At 34.1% G+C, this 22,397-nt stretch overlaps 1 protein-coding gene and 1 pseudogene across 7 annotated transcripts in view; both read left to right on the forward strand.

Moving 5' to 3' along the window:
* The window catches only part of Poc5 (POC5 centriolar protein), a 40,337-nt gene that overhangs the window by 10,939 nt on the left and 7,001 nt on the right, over positions 1-22,397 (forward strand). For 2 of the 7 annotated variants that reach the window (XM_046426854.2, XM_046426853.2), the window contains 7 exons: positions 1,538-1,624; positions 6,193-6,398; positions 8,493-8,669; positions 11,323-11,427; positions 13,982-14,161; positions 17,050-17,203; positions 19,333-19,631. In XM_046426854.2, coding sequence (XP_046282810.1) covers positions 1,538-1,624; positions 6,193-6,398; positions 8,493-8,669; positions 11,323-11,427; positions 13,982-14,161; positions 17,050-17,203; positions 19,333-19,631 — 1,208 coding nt within the window. The remainder of the gene's footprint in view (positions 1-1,537; positions 1,625-6,192; positions 6,399-8,492; positions 8,670-11,322; positions 11,428-13,981; positions 14,162-17,049; positions 17,204-19,332; positions 19,632-22,397) is intronic. The other 5 variants (XM_046426877.2, XM_046426860.2, XM_058574095.1 and 2 more) reach the window with 5 other exon arrangements.
* Positions 11,456-13,975, forward strand: LOC124080829 (NADH dehydrogenase [ubiquinone] iron-sulfur protein 5-like; annotated as a pseudogene).

Below are 22,397 nucleotides of genomic sequence, written 5' to 3' on the forward strand. Positions count from 1 at the left end.
TGGATAGATAGCATTTTGTAGGTTTATACTTATGTAGGCATAAGGATCCCTGTTCTTGAAGGCACATGACATAACAACTCAAGAGTCACATAGCTCCTGGATTTTCAGTAAGTCACAGCTCTAGTTTCTGTTCCTTACCCTCTGTACACAATTTTTTTTTTTTTTTTTTTTTTTTTTTGGTACTGGGGATTGAACGCAAGGGCACTCAACCACTGAGCCACATCTCTATCCCTATTTTGTATTTTATTTAGGGACAGGATTTCACTGAGTTGCTTAGCACCTCGCAATTGCTGAGGCTGGCTTTGAACTAGTAATCTTTCTGTCTCAGCCTCCCATGCTGTTGGGATTATAGGCATGTGCCACTGTGGCCGGCTTGTTCAAAACAATTTTTCGTTGCCCCTCAGTCTTCAGTCTGTGTTGGAATGACAAATAGGACTACAGGCCTAGAACCTTAAAAAAATTTTTTTTAATTCTGACAAAATTTTCTGCTTACATTTTATTACCTTCAAAAGATAGGAACCTTGGATTTTTTCATTCTGCATCAGTGGTCTAGATCATGTTGGTTTTTTGGGGTTTTTTTTTTTTTTTAGATCATATTTTGATTACACTAAGTACTTCAACATGCAGTTCCTACTGAGCAAACCCAAAACACTACATATTCTCTTATACATTTAAATAGGAAAATTGATACTGTAGCTCTATATGCCTCTACCCTTATGGTGATTACCAAAAGGTCGTCTCCTCTCATGTTGCCAGCAATACTCCTGGTGTTACCAGTAACACAACTCCTTTCCTTGCCCTAGTTTGCCAACATTTCAAGGTAATCATCTGGCATTTAAGATCATTGCTCTTTTCTTCCATGTAAGATAGTACTTATTTGTTTACGTTCTGTCTTTTCCAAAAAGAATTTAAGATTAAAATATACAATATATAGTAAGTATAAATATCCTGATTCAGATGCAGGCTTTGTTAGAATGGACTTTGTAAACTTATCATCACGTGTTCTCTGTTCTTGGTATTGCAGTCACCTGGTGTTCTCTGTTCTTGGTATTATAGTCACCTGGTGTAAGTAGGATGTGTTCAAGTTGGGAAAGTATATATAAGCCTCTAATGCCAGTCTTGTGAGGGTTCCCTATTTTGCTTTGCTATGTATTGACTAAAAGTTCTGAAACTGAAGCAGGGAAATCCATGTTTGGGGAGAGCTAATGCTTTGGTTTGATTGCAGCTAATGGAAACAGGCACAGAAAATACCCAGTGTCATTAGAAGATAACAAATCCATTTCTAATAGAATGAGTTGAATGCTGTAATAGACTGAATTCTTTCATCTATATTTCATTGATTGAGTTTATCAATGATACAATAAGGCTTTTCTATTTTTTTCTTTCTTGTTCTTTTAGTGTTCCTATATCACCAGCATATATTGTAGTTTCTTTGTTTTAAAATCTTACTTACATACTACTGCCTTCTTTAATTAGGTATATATGATTAAGCATTCAAGAGTGGTTCCATTTAATAAAAATAAAACTTTCTTTTTAGCAGGAAGCAGCTCTGCAGTAAGAGAAACTGCAATGGAAGTTGGAAAAGGGTCTGATTTAAATATTTCCAGTCATTCAAAGATAGATGGTATGACCTTTCCTTAGCTTGTTTTTATTAATATGCAAGATTTTGTGGTTTGATAAACATTATCAACATAATAAGGGAAATAATATCAGCATATTACTTGCAGGATTTTTAAGTGCTAATGTTATCAATTGATTTTAAATGATAATATTTAAAATAACGTAGTAAATTTCAAAATAGTTCAATTAAGACCGGTTAATGCATCGTAGTATTCAGTATTCTGTTTTAAAACTGCTAAGTTAGAAAATTAGTAGTTTTAAAGATTTTTTTTTTTTAAATCTTATTTTTTTTTTTTTGGTGGGGTTCTTTTTTTTTGTCTTTTTTGGAACTGGGGGTCGAACCCAGGGCTTTGCGAATGCAAGACAGACGCTTTGCCACTGAGCTACATCCCAGCCCCAAGATTTTTTTATGTATATTTTTTAGTTGTCAATGGATCTTTTGTTTTATTTGCGTATATAAAATGTGGTGCTGAGGATCGAACCCAGGGCCTCACACATGCCAGACAAGCGCTCTATCACTGAGCCACAACTCCAGCTCCAGTTTTAAAGATTTAATGGGATGTTAGACAGCTTGACTAACTTAAATCTTTTGTAAACTATAGTGCACTATTTCCCAACTTTCAGGCATATGTGTATCAATGTAATGGCTTCTGTCATATCTTTATACCATCTGTTCTCTAATTTATTGTTTTTTTAATATATGTTCACTTTTTAGCTTAAATTCATTTCATTTTAAAAAGAAACTTTGTTTCAGTTATTTTTGAATATAAGATTAATATGCATTTGTTAAAATATGAATGTAATGGTAAAAAATAAATATATTGAAAACAAAGTATTAAGTTTTATTACAACATTGTTGGGTGGTGATGTGTTGGGCCTAAAATCAGCATTTTTCTTTTTTGAAAGGAGATATTAGCAATGTTAATGGTCTCTAGGCAAAACAAAGTATTGCAGAATGGCAAGGTTTTTGATATTTAAAATTAAATGGAGTGGGCTGGGGCTAGGGCTCAGCAATAAGCACACTTGCCTGGCATGTATGAGGCACTGGGTTCGATTCTCAGCAACACATATAAATAAATAAAATAAAGGTCTATCAACAATTAAAAAAATTTTTTAGAGAAAATGACAGTTTTTCTGAAACATGAGGCTAGAGAAAACTAAGGTTTTAAAAGCATATTAGAATCAGATTGAGAATAATTTTTAAAATAAAAATGGAATACTTTCCTTATTATGTGATTCAATGTTACTCTATGTGGAAACCATTTAAGCCACCATTTTAAAAATGTCTCTACCCTTTATTTTCCTTACTTGTAATAAGTCTTTGGCAGAATAATCTTGGACAGGCCTTCCAAGTTCTTAAGTTACATGATTCTGTTTCTTAGAGGGTATGTATATTTTTTCAACAATTAAAAATCTACAGAACTTCAGCAAGTTCTAGAGTAGGTTTGTCTGTTTGTTGTTGTTGTAGATGGACACAATATCTTTAATTTTATTTCTTTATTTTTATGTAGTGCTGAGAATCAAACCCAGTGCTTCACACGTACTAGGCAAGCGCTCTACTACTGAGCCACAACCCCAGCCCTAGGAGGTTTGTCTTCTATTCATTCAGTAAGGAAGAGAGCAAAGTCCTTCAATCCTGGTTATTAGAACTCACAACAAATGTGAGCTACATGAAAAATGGTGATAGTCTCTAATTCCAAACATAAATGTGTGACAAAAAATTAAACTTTCTATTTTGTGCTTTTTTTTTGTTCCACATTTTTTATTGATACATTATACTTGCACATAATGATGGAATTTGTTATTATATGTTCATACATTGGCCAGTATCAGTCAGCTGTGTTCTTACCATAGAAGAAATGTCTGCATTAAGTTTGTGTATTTTGACCCAAATAGTCTACTTGCATTTATATTCTTTTTTAAAATTTTTTATTTAGTCTAATTTTTTATACACAATGACAGAATGTAGTTCATTTCATATTACACATATAGAGCACAATTTTTCAAGTCACTGATTGTATACGAAGTAGAGTCACACCATTCATGTCTTTATACATGTACTTAGGGTATTGATATCTAACTCATTCCACCATCTTTCCTACCCCCATGCCCCCTCCTTCCCCTTCCTCCCCTTTGCCCTATCTAAAGTTCCTCCATTCCTCCCATGCTCCCCTGGCCCATCCCCACTATGGATCAGCATCCACATATCAGAGAAAATATTCGGCCTTTGGTTTTTTGGGATTGACTTACTTCATTTAGCATGATATTCTCCAACTCAATCCATTTACCTGTAAATGCCATGATTTTATTCTCTTTTAATGCTGAGTAACATTCCATTGTGTATGTATACCAGAGTTTCCCTATCCATTCATCTACTGAAGGGCATCTGGGTTGATTCCACAATTTAGCTATTATGAATCGTGCTGCTATAAACATTGATATGGATGTGTCCCTATAGTATGCTGTTTTTTAAGTCCTTTGGGTATAAACCAAGGAGTGGGATAGCTGGGTCAAATGGTGATTCCATTCCAAGTTTTCCAATGAGTCTCCTACTGCTTTCCATATTGGTTGCACCAATTTACAGTCCCACCAGCAATGTATGAGTGTGCCTTTTTCCTCACATCCTTGCCAACACTTATTGTTGTTTGTATTCTTGATAGCTGCCATTCTGACTGGAGTGAAGTGAAATCTTAGAGTAGTTTTGATTTGCATTTCTCTAATTGCTAGAGATGTTGAACATTTTTTCATACATTTGTTGATTGATTGTATATCTTCTTCTGAGAAGTGTCTGTTCAGTTCCTTGGCCCATTTATTGATTTTTATTTTTATTTTTTTTTGGTATTAAGGTTTTTGAGTGCTTTATATATTCTAGATGTAGTGCTCTATCTGATGTGCTTGTGGTAAAAATTTGCTCCCATTCTATAGGTTCTCTATTCACCTCACTGATTGTTTCTTTTGCTGAAAAAGAAGATTTTTAGTTTGAATCCATCCCATTTATTGATTCTTGGTTTTAATTCTTGTGCTATAGGAGTCTTATTAAAGAAGTTGGGGCCTAATCCAACATGATAGAGATTTGGGCCTACTTTTTCTTCCATTAGGCACAAAGTCTCTGGTTTAATTCCTATGTCCTTGATCCACTTTGAGTTGAGTTTTGTGCATGGTGAGAAATAAAGGTTTAATTTCATTTTGTTTTGTGCTTTTTAGAGATAGCAAGAGTTCTTTTTCTGGCTCAGGCTCTTCCCCACCTCCCTGTATAAGGACAAGTGATGGGAGTTATATAAATAAGTATATGTGTATAGATAGATGTATGTATTTCTCACCCAGCAAGTTAAAAGCTAAAAGAGTGCCTTACAACAGAGTATCTGGTAAATTAAATTAAATTATTAGCCCCTCTCTATTTACATTGTTGAATCTTATCCATATTAAGACCTATGCTGGTGTTATCATATTTCAATGCATAATCATTGCAGATTTTATGCCAAATTTTTGTGCAAAAAGAAGAGTATGACCATTATGTGAAGCTTTTTTTTTTTTTAATGTACCAGTATGACTTAAAAAATCATTTATTACTAAACTGTCTTTGGGGCAAGATTAGGATGCAGTAGAATTAATGCAATGGTGATGATTATGCTATGCTATAAATTATGTTAATAATAAAGTATTAATGACCTATATAGAACCATTCTGACATTGGTCAATTATTTAATTCTTTCTGAGCTTTAGTCTTCTCATTAAAATAAAGATAGTTATACTTGCTTCTTAGGTATTATTAGGGTAACATTAAGGTAGCATGTGTTATAAGAGTTGACCTTTCAACATTTTTATTATAGGAACTTAGTACTTAGTTCATGTTAATGTGATGATATGGATGATAATACTTGCAATTCAGGCTGGATTAGGATATATAAAGCATCCTTATTTGGGATAGGGGTCATTTGCTGGGCTGAGGGGAGTGTAGGAGGCATCTCATGCAGGTTAATCCTAAATCAATGATAATACTGAAATTTAAAATAGCCAGATTAAGGTATATACCTGAAAGATAATTTCTCTCAGCCTCCATAGATAGCAAACAACTTTTTTTATTCTAATTTGTTATATATGACAGCAGAATACATTATAAATCATATTATACATTTAGAGCACAATTTTTTATATCTCTGGTTGTATATAAAGTATATTCACACCATTCATTCTCTTCATACATATATATACTTAGGGTAATGATGTCCATCTCATTCCACGATCTTTCCTACCTGCATGCCCCCTCCTTACCCTTCCAACCCCTCTGCCCTATCTAGAGTTTATCTAATCCTCCCATGCTCCACTCCCCCTCCCAACCCCACTATGAATCAGCCTCCTTATTTCAGAGAAAACATTTGGCATTTGGATTTTGGGGATTGGCTTACTTCACTTAGCATTATATTCTCCAATTCCATCCATTTGCCTGCAAATGCCATGATTTTATTCTCTTTTATTGATAGCAGACATCTTATAGCCTTTCAGTATTACTTCCTAAAAGATTGGCAAAGTTTTTAATTTGGCTCAACTACTACAATTTTTCATTTATTCTAGGATCATCACCAGTGTCATCACCAAGGAAGCCTTCTCACCCAGTCATGGATTTTTTCAGTTCACATCTTTTAGGTGACTCTTCCTCATCAAGGTCTAATTCTGCTCTTACAGATGCCCATGAAATATTTGTGGGTGATAGTCTTGTTTTTGATGAAAACCTTCAGAGGATGGAAAATATGCTTGATCTTTGGAGTTCAAATCTTAAGGTATCGGTAGTTGTTCAATTACAATATATAGTACAGTAGTTTTACTCTTTTTTTTTTTTTTTTTTGTAGTTAGATATAATACCTCTATTTTTATTTATTTATTTTTATGTGGGGCTGAGGATCGAACCCAGGGCCTTGTGCTAGGCAAGCGCTCTACAGCTGTGCCATAGCCCTAGCCCCTGTAGTTTTACTCTTGATTATTTATTGTCTTTTAAAAGTTTATCTTAAAAAATAAAATTCTCTGGTTTCCTGAGAAGATGAGTACAGTATCTTAGATTTATGCTTCTTGGTTTTTAATGTACATTTGAACCACCTGGGGATCCTGCTAAACTGTAGCTTCATATCAGTGGTCTTGGGCAGAGTCCCAAGATTATATATTTCTATTAAGCTCCCAGCTGATGCTACTAGGTTAGAAATCATAACTTTGGCAGTTTTAAAAAGTTGTAGTACTGTTCTTATGTTCCATAGACTTTCTCAGATGTTTTGAAAGGCTTAGCTTTGGTGTGACTGACACCTGTTGAGCTTTTGTCATATCCTAGTTCTGACTGACGGAGGCCAGCATCTGTCATTCCCAGCTATCAGGGAAGCTGAGGCAGGAGGATCACTTGAGCCCAAAAATTCATGACCAGCCTGGGCAGCATAGTCAGACCCTATCTCAAAAACAACAACAAACTAAGCACAATGGCACACACCTATAATTTCAGTCACCTAGGAGTCTAGAGCAACATGATCACAAGTTCAAGGCCAGCCTGGGCAATTTAACAAGACCCTGCCTCAAATAAAATAAAATAGGCTGGGGATACAGCTCAGTGATACAGCCCATCTAGGTTCAATCCCTAATACCACAAAAAATAAGTAAATAATAAACAAAAAAAAATAAATAAAACAAATCTTAAAGATGGCTAATAGAAATATTTCCTTTTACATAAAACAAAAGCTTCAACTCCCATAGTTTCCACTACCACCTCTATCTAAATAACTTCCCTGTCATTAGACTCAGCCTAGCCGATAGTCCTAAATTTCTTTTTTAGCAACATATATTTCATTTTAGCCACTCTTATAACAACTATTATACATAATGCAAATCTATAAAAAAAATTTTTTCAAGTATGGCAAAAATGGCAAAGTTTTTTTGAAACATAGTTTAGGAAAATTAAGTTGAATATTTATATACATGGAAAATATTATGGTCATGTGAGTTCTGTAGCATTCATATTTCTCTATATTTGGATTATATATTCTAGAAATAGATTATTCTAGAAATAATCTTTTAGCATAGCTTCTACCATTTTTATCTCCTTGAAACAGGTTTCATATTTCTTTTTATTTTTTTAGTTGTAGGTGGACACATTACCTTTATTTTATTCATATATTTTTATGTGGTGCTAAGAATCAAACCCAGTGTATCACATATGCTAGGCAAGTGCTTTACCACTGAGCCACAACCCCAGCCCAGGTTTCATATTTCTAATAATAGTGTTAAGTCCATTGGAATAATATATAATCAACATTCAAATTGTTTTGTGTTCAGTTAACCTTTTTTGTTATCCAGGTTATATTTTTTAATGATTATTTGGTCTTTTATTTATGCCGGTCAGTAGGGAGAAAAAAACCTAGCAATTTGTCATAAGGTGACCATTGTGATAAATGGTTTGGGGAAGAAAGCTTCAACTCCCATAGTTTCCACTACCACCTCTATCTAACTAACTTCCCAGTCATTAGGCTCAGCCTAGCTGATAGTCCTAAATTTCTTTTTTATCTGATCCATTTTAATATGGACGTTTAAAGTCCTTGAATAAACAAAGAAGTTTAGTGAATGAGGCCTGAAAAAAATTTTAAATGACAAGACTTCATACAAGATAACTTAAAATAGGAAAAAAAAATTCCTTGATGTGGTAAATGTAAACTGCAAAAAGCCAGGACTGTTGAACTTGTATCATTAGCATGTTGTGATTTTTTTTTTTTTTTTTGGTGACTCCTATATTGACTGCTTGTTCTGACTTTTTTTTTTTTTTTTTTTATGTTTCCTAACTTTAGTTTTAAGAAATGGTATTAAGGAACATACTACTAATTGTCAGTATATTTGTTTTTCAGACAAACGTTTTATCTGAACTAAGTAAATGGAAACTTAATTTTATTGACTGGCACCGAATGGAAATGAAAAAAGAGAAAGAAAAACATGCAGCACATGTAAAACAACTAAGCAACCAGATCAATGACTTGAAAGAGCTGCAGAAAACCTTTGAAATTTCCATTGGGAGAAAAGATGAGGTCTAATTTTTTTCTATCTCTTTGTAATTGAGATTCAGTAAATGCCTTATTAGGTAATAAATTCCAGGAAGTAATGATTATTTAGCTCATAAAAGACCACAAAGAGAAAATCATTTCAGAAACTAATAGGAAAATAAGTACATAACCATAGGATTTAGTCTTCGTATTAAATATACCAATGTAATGTCATTTGACCTTTGCCTTTGACTTTGGTGTTCTTGATGTTTTAAGTGTCTGCTAAATGTAGGTACATTCGTTAATTTTTGTGGGATTTTTTTTCTAATTTTTTTTCTTAAAAGCCCTTAAGAGAATATTAAGGAATCAGTATTACCCACTTTTTATATCATTTTTTAAAATTTGGGCATTTTATTTATCCCAAATTTTGTTTGTGACATATGTCTTTCTTCCTTGATAAAGATAATTCTTGACAAAAAAATACCTTTTGTTTCACTTTCTTTTAGCTTCCTAAGAACTTGAGGGTCATGTTCAGGTCTGTGGTAGTTTTTTGCATCCAGACAGCACCTTGAACAAAGTGTATATGCCCCCAAAGACCCCATATCATTTTTTGATAAGATAGTGGCTTTTAGAGAAGGACTCAGGGCAGACAACTTGCTGCTTATCTGCACAAGCAGCATTCAGATGTTTCAGTGAGCTAGATAAAGTTTATGTTTTGGTAAATACGCATTTCTTTAGAGGGTATAATGTAAATTTTGAACATTTTTTATGTTTTTTGAAACAATGGATATTAATGTGAGTCTTTTTCTTTATTGCCTTCAAAACCCTGTTCTAAGGTTTTTAAATATTTTAAATTTAATTTTTTTAATTTTGAAGTACCACAAAAAAAGAGTTACATATCATGTGTTTAGTTAATGAAAATGAATAAAGTAAACAGCCATGCATCACCATCCATCTTGAAATAGAATGTAATGAATGTCTTAGACTGTGTGCCTCTTCCTCTTTTAGGAATACATGTCCCCAGTTTACTAAGTATCTTTTTAATGTGGCAATTTTTAGATACATATTTCATTTACTAAATTATTTATAAGAGAAAATATTACCTTAGGATTTAAAAACCTTCATAGGTTGTGTGTGTGTGTGCTTTTTTAAAATATTTATGTATTCTAATTTGTTACACATGACAGCAAAATGCATTTCAATTCAATACACATGATCACAATTTTTCGTGTCTCTGGTTGTACACAAAGTAGAGTCACACCATTCGTGTCTTCATATATGTACGTAGAGCAATGATGTCCATCTCATTCCACCATCTTTCCTACCCCCATGTCCCTTTCCTTTCCCTCCCTCCCTTTTACCCTATCTAAAGTTCCTCCATTCCTCTCATGCTCCCCTGGCCCATCCCCATTATGGATCAGCATCCATATATCAGAGAAAACATTCAGCATTTGGTTTTTTGGGATTGGCTTACTTCACTTAGCATGATATTCTCCAATTCCATCCATTTACCTGCAAATGCCATGATTTTAATGCTGTGTAATATTCAATTGTGTATATATACCACAGTTTCTTTATTCATCTACTGAAGGGCATCTGGGTTGGTTCCACAATTTAGCTATTGTGAATTATGCTGCTATAAACATTGATATGGCTATGTCCCTGTAGTATGCTGTTTTTAAGTCCTTTGGGTATAAACCAAGGAGTGGGATAGCTGGGTCAAGTTTTCCAAGGAATCGCCATACTACTTTCCAGATTGATTGCACCAATTTAAAGTGCCACCAGCAATGTGTGAGTGTGCCTTTTTCCTCACATCCTTGCCAACACTTATTATTGTTCATATTCTTGGTAGCTGCCATTCTGACTGGAGTGAGGTGAAATCTTGGAGTAGTTTTGATTTGCATTTCTCTAATTGCTAGAGATGTTGAACATTTTTTCATATATTTGTTGATTGATTGTATATCTCTTCTGAGAAGTGTCTGTTCAGTTTTTTGGCCCATTTATTGATTGGTTTATTTGTTAAAAACCTTCATAAGTTTTTTTAAAGGACAAGATAATATCCTTGAAGAAGTACATAAAAATGACTATTATTTGCTTTTAGAAAACTGTTGAAACTATAAAATTATTAAAGTTATTGATAAATTTCTATATCCAAGGTACCAGAAAGATATTTAAAACCTGGCCCTGCTCACAGGTCTACAGAATAAAAACTTTTTTGAATATGTAGCAAAACTTTCAAGTGTACGTTTGTTTTTCCTGAATTAAATGTTAATAACTATTAATTTTAATATTCATAAACTTTTATTGGTAGTTAACAAGATATACAGACAATGAAGATTTCTTTCCTCTCATTCTTCTGCATTCATTAATCTTTAGAGTATTAATGTGGAGAATTTTTTGGTCTTTCTAATAATGAGACTAAAGTAATATGGCAGAGATCGATAGCTATTCTCTAGCATTTTTTTTTTTAGAGAGAGAGAGAGAGAATTTTTTAATATTTATTTTTTAGTTTTCGGCGGACACAACATCTTTGTTTGTATGTGGTGCTGAGGATCGAACCCGGGCCGCACGCATGCCAGGCGAGCACGCTACCGCTTGAGCCACATCCCCAGCCCTCTCTAGCATTTTTGATATATAAGTCAATTTCTCTGTTTCTGTTATTATAAGATCACAATAATTAAGTAATTGCTATTTACAGGTGATTTCCAGCTTGTCTCATGCCATAGGCAAGCAAAAGGAAAGAATAGAGTTAATGAGAACATTCTTCCACTGGCGAATTGGCCACGTCAACTCCAGACAGGATGTAAGTATAAAAAAGACAAGACCACTGACTGATATTAGACTTCTGAAAGGGTTTAGTCCCCTTATTAGAATTCTAGGTCAAAAATTTACTTTCTAGTAAGTAAAAATGAATTTATGACTTAAAATGATTGCTCTTATTTCAAAGGAATTTGATTTTGATGTAGTTTGGCAAAAATAGTAAGAATTTATTAACATAAGATATATATTATGGTAGGTACATCGTGTGCTGCTCCATAGCAGTTTAATGAGGATTGTACCTAAATTACAAATGCCCTGATAGATTTTACCTCAGATGAGGTTATATAGAAAAAGAATCTGCAATCATAAAATATTGTTTGATTCCTATGTTGTTTATACTTCTAAAATACCTGTCTGGGTTCAATGCCCATGCCTGTGGTCCCAGCTACTCAGTAGGGTAAGGCTGGAGGATTGATTTGAGATCAGGCCAGCCTGGACAACACAGCAAGACCCCATCTCAAATAAAGTAAAATACCTGAATACAGCCCTTTTTTTTAATACTTATTTTTTAATTGTAGTTGGACACAATACCTTTATTTTTTATTTATTTTTATGATGCTGAGGATCAAACCTAGAGCTTGCATGTGCTAGGCAGGCGCTCTACTGCTGAGCCACAACCCCAGCCCCTGAATACAGCCTCTTCATAAAAAACCATTACTACATTTGTAATATAGTTGTGGATTAAAAAATAGTACCAATGTTTATTGTGTAGACTTGCCTTAGTATAAGAATCAGAGCCATGCTGTTTATCTTTTTTTAGTTTCTATATAATTTAAACCTGAACATTTTTTTATTTTAATTAAATAAGAACTAAATTAGATATCAAAATAGTGAACTGAGAGAATAATAAATTATTGTATCAAAAGTGAGTAGAAAAGTATGAGAGAGAGAGAGAATGTGTGTGTGTATCATACAAGAAAACAGTATGAAAACCCTTGAGTATAGGAGATGGAAATGTGTGTGTGTGTATATACACATATATACATACATATACATACATACACATATGCATACATACATATTCTTTTTCTTGTGATCTTTGAAGTAGTCTCTGTGCATTTAGTTTCCAAGAGATTAGTATTTAAGGAAAAAGCTATTGTTGTGGAATAGAATTTCTCCTATAAGAATACTCTAGTGTTTTCATTGTTTTATAAATCCAAATGAATTAAATCCACGTTAATTATATTGAAACAAGCTATTTAAAATGACTATACCATATTTTGAAAGTTATTTGTCAAGAGATACATAATAAGAATTAATACTTAAATGTTGGCTGGAATAGTTAAGGTTCCATCATTCTTTAGATAGTTTAAGAAAGTTGTACATTAGAATTACTTCTTCAAAAGAATTCATTGATTGTCCTAAAGTTGAAACCAGAAAGGAGACAATGACACTATGCCTTTTCTTTGACATGAGAAAACAATGGGCATTAACATAGATTGCCATTTGACAATCCAAAGTACTGAACAGCCCTACAAGATTCCTTCTTGGGGGCCGGGGTTGTGGCTTAGTGGTAGAGTACTTGCCTAGCATGTGTGAGGCACTGGGTTTGATCCCCAGCACCACATAAAAATAAACAAACAAAATAAAGGTAAAGTAAAAAAATCCTACATTAAAAAAATAAATAAAAAGATTCCTTCTTAATTCCATGCTTTCAAAAAAGAACACATAGAATGCGCACATGAGATTGGTAATATCTGGTCACAAAAAGAGTATAAGATAGAATATGATAATTTCATAAAATTTTGCTTCAGCAAAAAACTAATGTAACATGTGAGAGCCATCAAGCAGCTAGACAAGCTCAAAAAGGAAGGGAAGTACACCCCTCCACCTTACCACTTGGACAAGGGAGATCCTAGGCCCTGAACAGAGCAGCTCCTGATGGCTGAAGGCTGATTTTCATGTTCTCTCTTTGCCACTGAAATATGATTGAAAACTTCAAGGTGTATAAAATAAAGGATTGTTCCATCCTTAAAAAAAAAAAAAAAGAATCCATTGATAAAGATTATGTTCCTATTTGGATCTGTTTGGCACTATATATAATGGCAAGATGTCTAAGTTAAATTAATCTTGTTTCTGATGGTGGCCACCAAGCCCAAGGGGAGGAAAGCAGTGTTAGTATCATCTGAAGCTACAGCCACCACCCTTTTTGCCTTCCAGCCACTCTTTGTTACTTACCTGGCCTTGCTTTCGATTAAAAGGCTAATGCAGATTTGTAGCTAAGATGGCAAGTTTCTCATTTCATTTCTTTTGTTTTGTTTTTAAATTTTTTCCACTAGCTTTATAAGCAGTATCAAGCCATGATATAATGGATAGAAGCTCACTCAAATCTGACTAGAGAGGTTACTTAACCTGTCTAAGCCTATTCTCCTAAATGCATCAAGAATAATATGATTATACAAAATTAAATGATAACGTATGTACATTATTAATGTAATATCCTTAACACATTACCACTATGTTACGTTTATTGTTATTACTACAATATAGTTACCATCCCCTGTGTTTTTTTGAGGTTGTACATTACTTTCTTTCAGGTTTATGAATGCAAACTAGCTGACCAGTACTTCCAGAGAACTTTACTGAAGAAAACCTGGAAGGGCTGGCGTTCCATAGTACAAAGACAATGGAAAGAGGTGGTAGAACGAGCTTGTCAAGCAAGAGCTGAAGAAGTTTGTGTTCAGATTTCTAATGATTATGAAGCCAAAGTTTCTATGGTAAACTCTTTTAATTTACTTTCTTTTAATGTAGTAAATGAATAGATTCACTATTAATTTAGAGTTAGGCTTCTTTTCTAGTCTTTATGTAGTCAGGAATAAAAATTTAAAATGTCTATTCTATATTAATTTAAATTATGTTCTTATAAGCAGATGTAAATAAATCAGAAATTATTTTTCTTTGACTTTTAATAATAAATTAGCAGTGTTTCCATGGGAAAATATTTGGGACCCAAAATGAAATAAAAACCATTCTGAAGAATACAGAGGTTTCTTGAAAACAAATGCCTAAGAGAAAAAAATTAACATTATGGCATTAAATTCTTAGTATTATATAAAATAAATTTTCAAAATACAAATAATTTTCCCCAATTCAAAAATAACATTCAAAAAATGCAGTTTAGGTTTGGTCTATAGGAAAATGTGTTGTTCACTTGGCACTTAAACTTTTGTAGATAATTGCCAGACATAGAGCAGCACACCTTTAATTCCACTGACATGTGAGGATGAGGCAAGGAGTATTGCAAGTTCATGGTCAGCCTCAGCAACTTAGTGAGATCCTATCTCAAAATAAAATAATTTTTAAAAATGGGAATGTAGCTCAGTATTGAAGCATTCCTGGGTTCAATTGCCCATATCAGAAAGTAAAAAAAAAAACGTGGAACTGGCTTTCTGGGTATTCAAAAACCAAGACTTGGACACTAAAATCAAGGAGAATAAAATGTTTAAGAAAAATTGCCAGTATTTTGGTCCCTGCCCTCCAAGGTCATCCAGGAACAATGGGACCCACCTAAGGGCCCTGCAATTCACCCAACCTCCTGATCAGGGGGATCACAAGGACTCTAGAAAACAGGAAGACAACCAGTGTACATTCTGCAAAGAGAAGGGTCATTGGAGAGGAAAATGTCCCCTTAATGCTTCCAAGGCAAGCCACTTGTGGTCAGCAAGACTCACCCATCCTGGCACAACTGATAGAGGAAAAGACTGAAGAAGCTAGAGGTGCCTCTAAAGTTCCTAAAATTAACTCCTGAAGAGTCTTGGCTGATCTTAACAACAGGAAATAAATAATTTTTGGTCAACACAGGAATCACCTACTTGGTCTGGAAATATAACCAAAGATAAGTGTACAAATATGAGGATGGGAGAAAAGTCAAAGGACATTCAAGTGTGGACAATTAAAAGGGCAAAACAGTGGCCCTTTAAAATGTAACTTAAGGGCTGGGGATATAGGTCAGTTGGTAGAATGCTTGTCTCGCATGCAGAAGGCCCTGGGTTCAATCCCCAACACCATAAAAAAAATAAATAAAATAAAATATAACTTGAGATGTGCACTTGTGTCAGCCACACCAACAGTTAGTAAAGCCTAGAAGTTATGCAGAAGGGGTTCTTAAACATAATTACCTGACACTAAAATCCTTGCACCTAGCATCTGTATACAGAAAGTAGAACTCATAGCTCAAACAAGGACCCTCAATTCCTATTTTTTTTCCTGATCTTAATTATAATATTTTTTAGTAGTCCATTCTCACAAAACTATTTAAAAGGAAGGAGAACCCTTACACAGTTATTTAATTGAGTATCTTCAGACTTTGACTCTTTTTTGTATTCTGCTTTATAATTTATAATAGTATTTATACTTTTCGGCTTAAGCATCTGACTCTTTGCTTATATGCTTTAGTCATTGTTTAAGACTGGTTATCAGAAAACCAAGAAACCGGGGGCTGGGGGTGTGGCTCAAGCGGTAGCGCTCTCGCCTGGCATGCGTGCGGCCCGGGTTCGATCCTCAGCACCACATACAAACAAAGATGTTGTGTCCGCCGAGAATTAAAATAAATAAATAAATATTTAAAAAAAAAAAAAAAAAGAAAACCAAGAAACCTGCAAAGTCAGATTGGCAGACACCCTAGATCCCTCAAGATTGAAGAATAGACTGAAGACAGGAAGGAACTGTAACAAAGACTTAAGACTTTTTGTTTTTGCCCATAAATGTCCAATGGGTATTTAAAAACAGGATTAAAGACTTGATATCTGTGCTTCCATTTTGCATCTGTCTCCTTTGGTCTGAGTCACCTTGGATCCCAGGAAAAAAGTCTAATCTGATAAACATCTTGTAATGAGTGACTACCCACCCCCACCCCCACCGCCCCAGGCAACTGCAATTTTCTTACTGGGGACAAGACCCTGCCTGACCAATCCTGAGGTGAGAACAGACAGACCACACCTGATCAAGATCACCTGCTTTGGCAGCTGTGAAAAGCCTCCAGTGTGCAAACTTTCCAACCCTTGATCTCTTTCTATAAAACCTCAAGGTCATTGTTAGCTTCTCAAAGCCAGGGCTAAGGACATGTGTCCCCTTGTCTTCCTAGTGTAGCTACAATGATAATGTTCCTTTCATGCTTTTCAAAAGAAATTTTTTTAATAAATTCTATCGATGACATTTACTTTTTAAAATTTCTGTTAAATTGCATCAATTTAGCAGTTTTTCCCCAAAGGGATTAAGAACTATCCGTGGCTCATGTAAGTGTATTTTGTTTAATATCCTGCATAAAATCTTTTTTATGGTAAAGAATAACATATTTGCATAATGAAAACACCAGCAAACTTCATGGGGCTGATAAAAAACCCTTCTTATTTGAACCTGACTTGATGGTTAGGAACAAAAATGATTTGTCAGTGGATGAACCTTTGCAAATAAGTTGAATCACAGAACAAGTATGTGGCAAACTGTTTTTAGTATTTCATATAAGAGTAATCTCACGCTCTATATATGTAATAAGAATTATAATACATTCTGCTGTCACAAAAATATTGCAAGTAATTTAGATCAAAGTTAACACAGTAATATTCATCCTGTGTCTCAAATGTTTTTCTTTTAATTCTTATTTTAGTTATCTGGAGCTTTGGAAAATGCAAAAACTGAGATTCAAAGAATGCAACAAGAAAAAGAACACTTTGAAGATTCCATGAAGAAAGCTTTCATGAGGGGGGTGTGTGCCTTAAATCTCGAAGCCATGACTATGTTTCAAAACAAAAATGATTCAGGTTGGTCTCTCATTGAAGATTTTCTGCCTATTTTCAAAAAATAATTTGAGGCTGTTCCAGTGATTGGGGTGGTTTGTCATGCTAATATTCTGCAATGGATGTGTCATCTAGGTACTGATTAGTTTTAGTTTCATGGTGTCATATCCAGCTTTAAGTCCATCATGAAAACTAGACATAGTTACTTATGATATTTAAGCTACGTGTTTAAGCTAAATGTTAATATTTTTAATATGTATTGAGGTTCTTTTAATGCTGCCAAGTAGGAAATTTCTATTTTTGTTTTTTTCTAATTATCCTTGGATAATTTTGTTAAGTAAATATTTCTTACCTACTCCTGGCTACGAAACACCTAAAAAGAGATACGCAGCATCACTTTCTGTCAAAAACATGTTAAAACTTTGTGTGAGCAGAGAGGGGTGGGTTGTTACTAGGAATTGAACCCAGGGGAACTTGACCACTGAGCCACATCCCCAGCCCTATTTTGTATTTTATTTAGAGACAGGGTCTCACCGAGTTGCTTAGCTGCTTTGAACTCATGATCCTCCTTTTAGCCTCCTGAGCCACTGGGATTACAGGTGTGTGCCAACGCACCCAGCATGTGTGTGTGGTTTTAAAGCAGTGATCTTTTATATTGAATTAATCCCTTTCATCAGAAGATTTCAAAGGATCTAGGCACTATAATCAATGTTTTGTTAACAAAGTAACTTTTTTTTTTTTTTTTTTGTACTAGGGATTGAACCCAGGGGTGCTTTACCACTGAACTACATCCCTAGCCCTTTTTATTTTTTATTTTGAGACAGTTCTCCCTAAATTATTGAGGCAGGCCTTGAATTTGTGATCCTCCTGCCTTAGACTTGCAAGTCGTTGGGATTACAGGTGTGCATCATGTTTTTGGCCACTGTTATTCACTTATACACAGCTAGTTTTAAGAAAAAGATTTATGCAGAAACCCAAATTTCTAAATGGAAAGAAGATCATTTAAACATAGGGTATACATAATATCCTATGTCCTGTCTCGTGAATTATCTTTGAGCTAATTACAGAGATGTAATCTTTTAAGTGGAAACTAACCACTTTCTAATACTAAGGGGGCAGGGGATGTAAAATATGAAAAATTTTAGGTTTGTCCTAGTTTTTGGAAACTGAAATCATTTACTTCTTGAATTATGGTTAAGATTCAGCTATGGGGAAAATTTAGTCTATGGAGTAGTATTCCTACAGTAAAGTTTGCAGATTTGTTCTTTCATGATATGCAGAATTGTTACTTATATAGCCCACCTGTAAGAACCCATTTCTTTTTTGACACCCCCCCCCCCCCAGTGCTGGGGATTAAACTCAGGACCTTACACATTCTAGGCAAGTGTTCTACCACTGAGTTTTACCCCCAGCCCAAGAACCCATTTCTTGCCAGGCATGGTGTTGTATGCCTGTGGTCCCAGCTACTTGAGTGGCTGAGACAGGAGGATCACTTGAGCCTAAGAGAGCAGGACCAGCCTGGGCAATGAAGTGACACTCCAGATCAAAAAAATAAAAAATTGTTTTAAAGAACCTATTTCTTTCAAAATTCTTTCTTTTAATTCTTATTTATCTGAAGTTATCGGGAGGTTTCAAAATGAAGGTTTTGGTTTTACTTATTGTTTTATTATAGTTTGCTAAAAGTCAGGAATAAGGATATGTTGTTTTTGTTAATAGAATAGGAGCAATAAATGGAAATAAGGAAATAGGGTGATATCAGAAAATAGTTCTAAAAATCTAAATATGTGGCCATTTATCAGGATAGTTATATGAAATGCAAAGAACATAAAGCCTTGGGCCCTGTATGACCATATATATTACTGTGGTAGTTGTGATGGTAAGACAACTGAGCACATGATTTATTTTTATCTTTTACCTAAAGCAAATCATTAGCTTTCATATGTTGAAGGAAGTAGTCTCATGTTTAGTAGTTAATGCTGACATTACCAGTTAGTACTGACAGACCGTGTTAACTGAACAGTTGACTCCAGTAAATAACAAATGTCTGCATTTTTATTAGAACCAATTTTAACCATTATATATTTTCATTGTTTAGGGGAGAAGAATAATCTTAACTTAAAAGAATTTTAATGAGATAAATTTGTGATTTATAGGGATAGATTTCACAAATAATAAAAAAGAAGAATACAACCCTGGTGTTCAAGGAAAAGAATATCCTACTCATTTGGATCCTTCAGTACCTCCAGTGCCCTCAGCAGTTCCACTGCATGTGCTGCAGCCCTCGCCTACAGTGCCAGTTGCAACAGCCAGCGCCAATGCAATTCCTTCTGCTGCTTCCGTGACTTCTGCTGGGGCTGCATCTGCTTCTTCTGTTCACGTTCACTTTCCAGTTCCAGTTCCAGTCTCCGTTCATGGTGCAGCATCCTCAGCTACTACTACATCTGAAGAAATGGTTAGTACAGTTTATACAAATGCTAATTATGAAAGAATTCAAAATCTGTTTTTAAATTTTATTTTGTTTATTTTAGTGTGTGCGTGAGTGTTGTTAGGGATTGAACCCAGAGCCTCTTGTATGCTAGGCAACTACTCTACCAATGAGTACATCCCTAACCCTGTAAATTGCATATTTTGAAGTCAGAACATTTTTCTGTGGTGAAAAATATCTTTGTATTAAGGCCAATCCATACAAACTATTCAGTATACAAAATAGCTAAAACATTATTTGTAATGAAAATCATAATCCAAAAGTAGTGATAATTAAAACAAAAGAAACATTTCTTTTGTTTTAAAGAATAATAATAAAGAATCTTTTCTTTACCTTTTTTCAAAAAAACATTCAGGAAAAAAATAGTTTAAAAATTTATGATGGACCTTTTTCTCAGTTTAAAGCAAGCTAATGGGTATTTTCAAGGGTTTAGGAGGTTAATATATATTTAATTATACATTTTCTGTTCAACTCTTAGCTTTTCCTTTTCCTGGATACAGATATATCAACCAGCAGTGCTCTGTAGTGACTCCATCTTGATGAGGTTGTTAAGTTGTGATTGGAACCCAGAAAGGAATAGTTTTCCTAGACTCACTGAGTTTCTATCAGAGAAATGCTTAGAGCAGAGTGTTGAATGGGGATAGTGTTTGAGCACTTGCCAGGAGTGAAATTAAGCCCCTGACACAGTCATCATGGCTGTGATCCCTCAGTCTCCTGCTCCCCTCACTGTATTCTTCAAACAGTGCTTCTCAAAAGGGAATGAAGGGACTCGGGCATAGCTAAATTTGTCAAACTCACCTTTGTGGAGCTTTTTAAAAACAACATTATGGCCCTCTTCCCTATTCTGGCACAAAGGCTTTAGTTTTGTAAAGCTCCTGAGATGATTCTCCCTAATTCCTAACTTCTCATATAACAGAAAAGATGATGACAGAATAGATTTTTGGTCTTAACCCCCCGCCCACCCTGGCAGGCCACCAGCAAGTACCATTTCCCTGGAAAGTTCTCTGTAGCAAAAGAAGGCATTCTGTCAACCAGAAAACTGATATCTTAAGTCTTCTAGTTGATTTGAATTTCTACCTTTTGTGAGCTACTAATTTTAGAGAAAAATATGTTGGGATCTGCTATTTATCATGTTTGTTCTTAACAAAGGTTGAAAAATATGTAGTACACGGCTGCTAAGAGATATTTGAATATGTGGGGGAGTTTTGATTTAGAAATAAGACACTAAAATCAATCCTGACATATGTTCAGCTGTATTTATTTTCCATGATTACACATTTTGAAATGTGATCCTATACAGATGAGCTCAGTGAGTGTTTATTTAAATTTTTGGTTTGTCATTCATGTTGCATAAGAAGATAACACACAGCTAGATTTTTCAGAATTCCCTTCTTAAAATATACCAGTATATCTGCATTTATATGAAAACCTGAATATTGCTTGAGGAGAACCTTTTTCTTGCAACTTTTAAAAATAATTTGACCACCTGAGATAATTTTGAAGTCTTTGAAACATGAAAAAAACAGCACTGTGTAAACAACTCTTTTCCATCCCCCCATTCCCACACACTATATCCACCCCTTCAAAAAATTCAATTTCATTCAACTAAGTACAACTTCTAGAGCTAGGGAGAAAGGAAAATTATAAGTAAATCTCTTTGTGAGTATAATACTGGTGTTCTTCTTTCCATATATAATTACAATATCCAGATTTACCTCAAATGTGACTTGTTTTTAAAAGAATCATAATAATAAATGGTAGAAACAAATGTTGACTGACTTAATGTGAAAATAGTCATTGTTGGGAACAGGAAAAAAGATTTATGACCCAGGTCTGGTTATATATCATTCTTCATTTTAATCACAGAGGCTTCCTATGATCTAGTCTTCCTCGATATTTCCAGTGGCTAAAAGGATGTGTGTTCAGAAAACAAAGAGAATTAGGATCAAGAAGCATTCCTATATAATGTAATAAGAAGATATCTTTACCTTGTTTTCTTTCTACTGACATCTTCATATGTTAAAGAAAATGTCAGTATTTCATAGTTGAAAACATTTTTCAAAAAAAAAAATTAGGCAGTTATATAAGCAAATTCATTGCAATTTACAAGGTTGGAAAATAGGTGGCAGTATACTCTTAACTCCAACTGAAATAGTTAAGGGAAAGTATTTTTACTTGGATTTTAAAGCTATTTGGTAAAGCTATTTAGGAAGGTTTCTTTTCTAACTTTCCTTTTAATCAGAATGAAAAGTGATAAGGTATCATCAATTGGTACTGCTTCTTCCATTTTACAAATGAGGAAATTGAGGCATACAGCATAAGTAACACCCCTGGACACAACTAGTAACTATTAGAGTTGAAATTTCTCCTGCCCAATAAGTGTATTGTCTCCCTCTCAAATATTAAAATATAAATATTGGGTTTTTTAAATACATCATTTCCTCCCTCACATCCCTTCTGATTTTGTTGTTTATGTTGATACAACTTAAAATGCTAGAATTTTTATTTTTACAGAATTAAGTCAACTTAACTGATACATAATCTCTAAAATGATTGGAAAATGATCATTTACTAAAAAAATCAACTAAAGCAAAGAATTATTTTTAAATGACATGTACAGATCTATTATTTTATCATAAAACATGTATTAATTTGCCAATTTTAATATGCAGCCACCTGGATATAATTACTGATTAAAATTGTCTTTTTAAATATAAGTTATACGCAATGTAA

The sequence above is a fragment of the Marmota monax genome, unplaced genomic scaffold (genome assembly GCF_021218885.2).
Source record: "Marmota monax isolate L192 unplaced genomic scaffold, Marmota_monax_Labrador192_F-V1.1 WCK01_AAM20220418_F8-fsc00018, whole genome shotgun sequence".
Taxonomy (NCBI): domain Eukaryota; kingdom Metazoa; phylum Chordata; class Mammalia; order Rodentia; family Sciuridae; genus Marmota; species Marmota monax.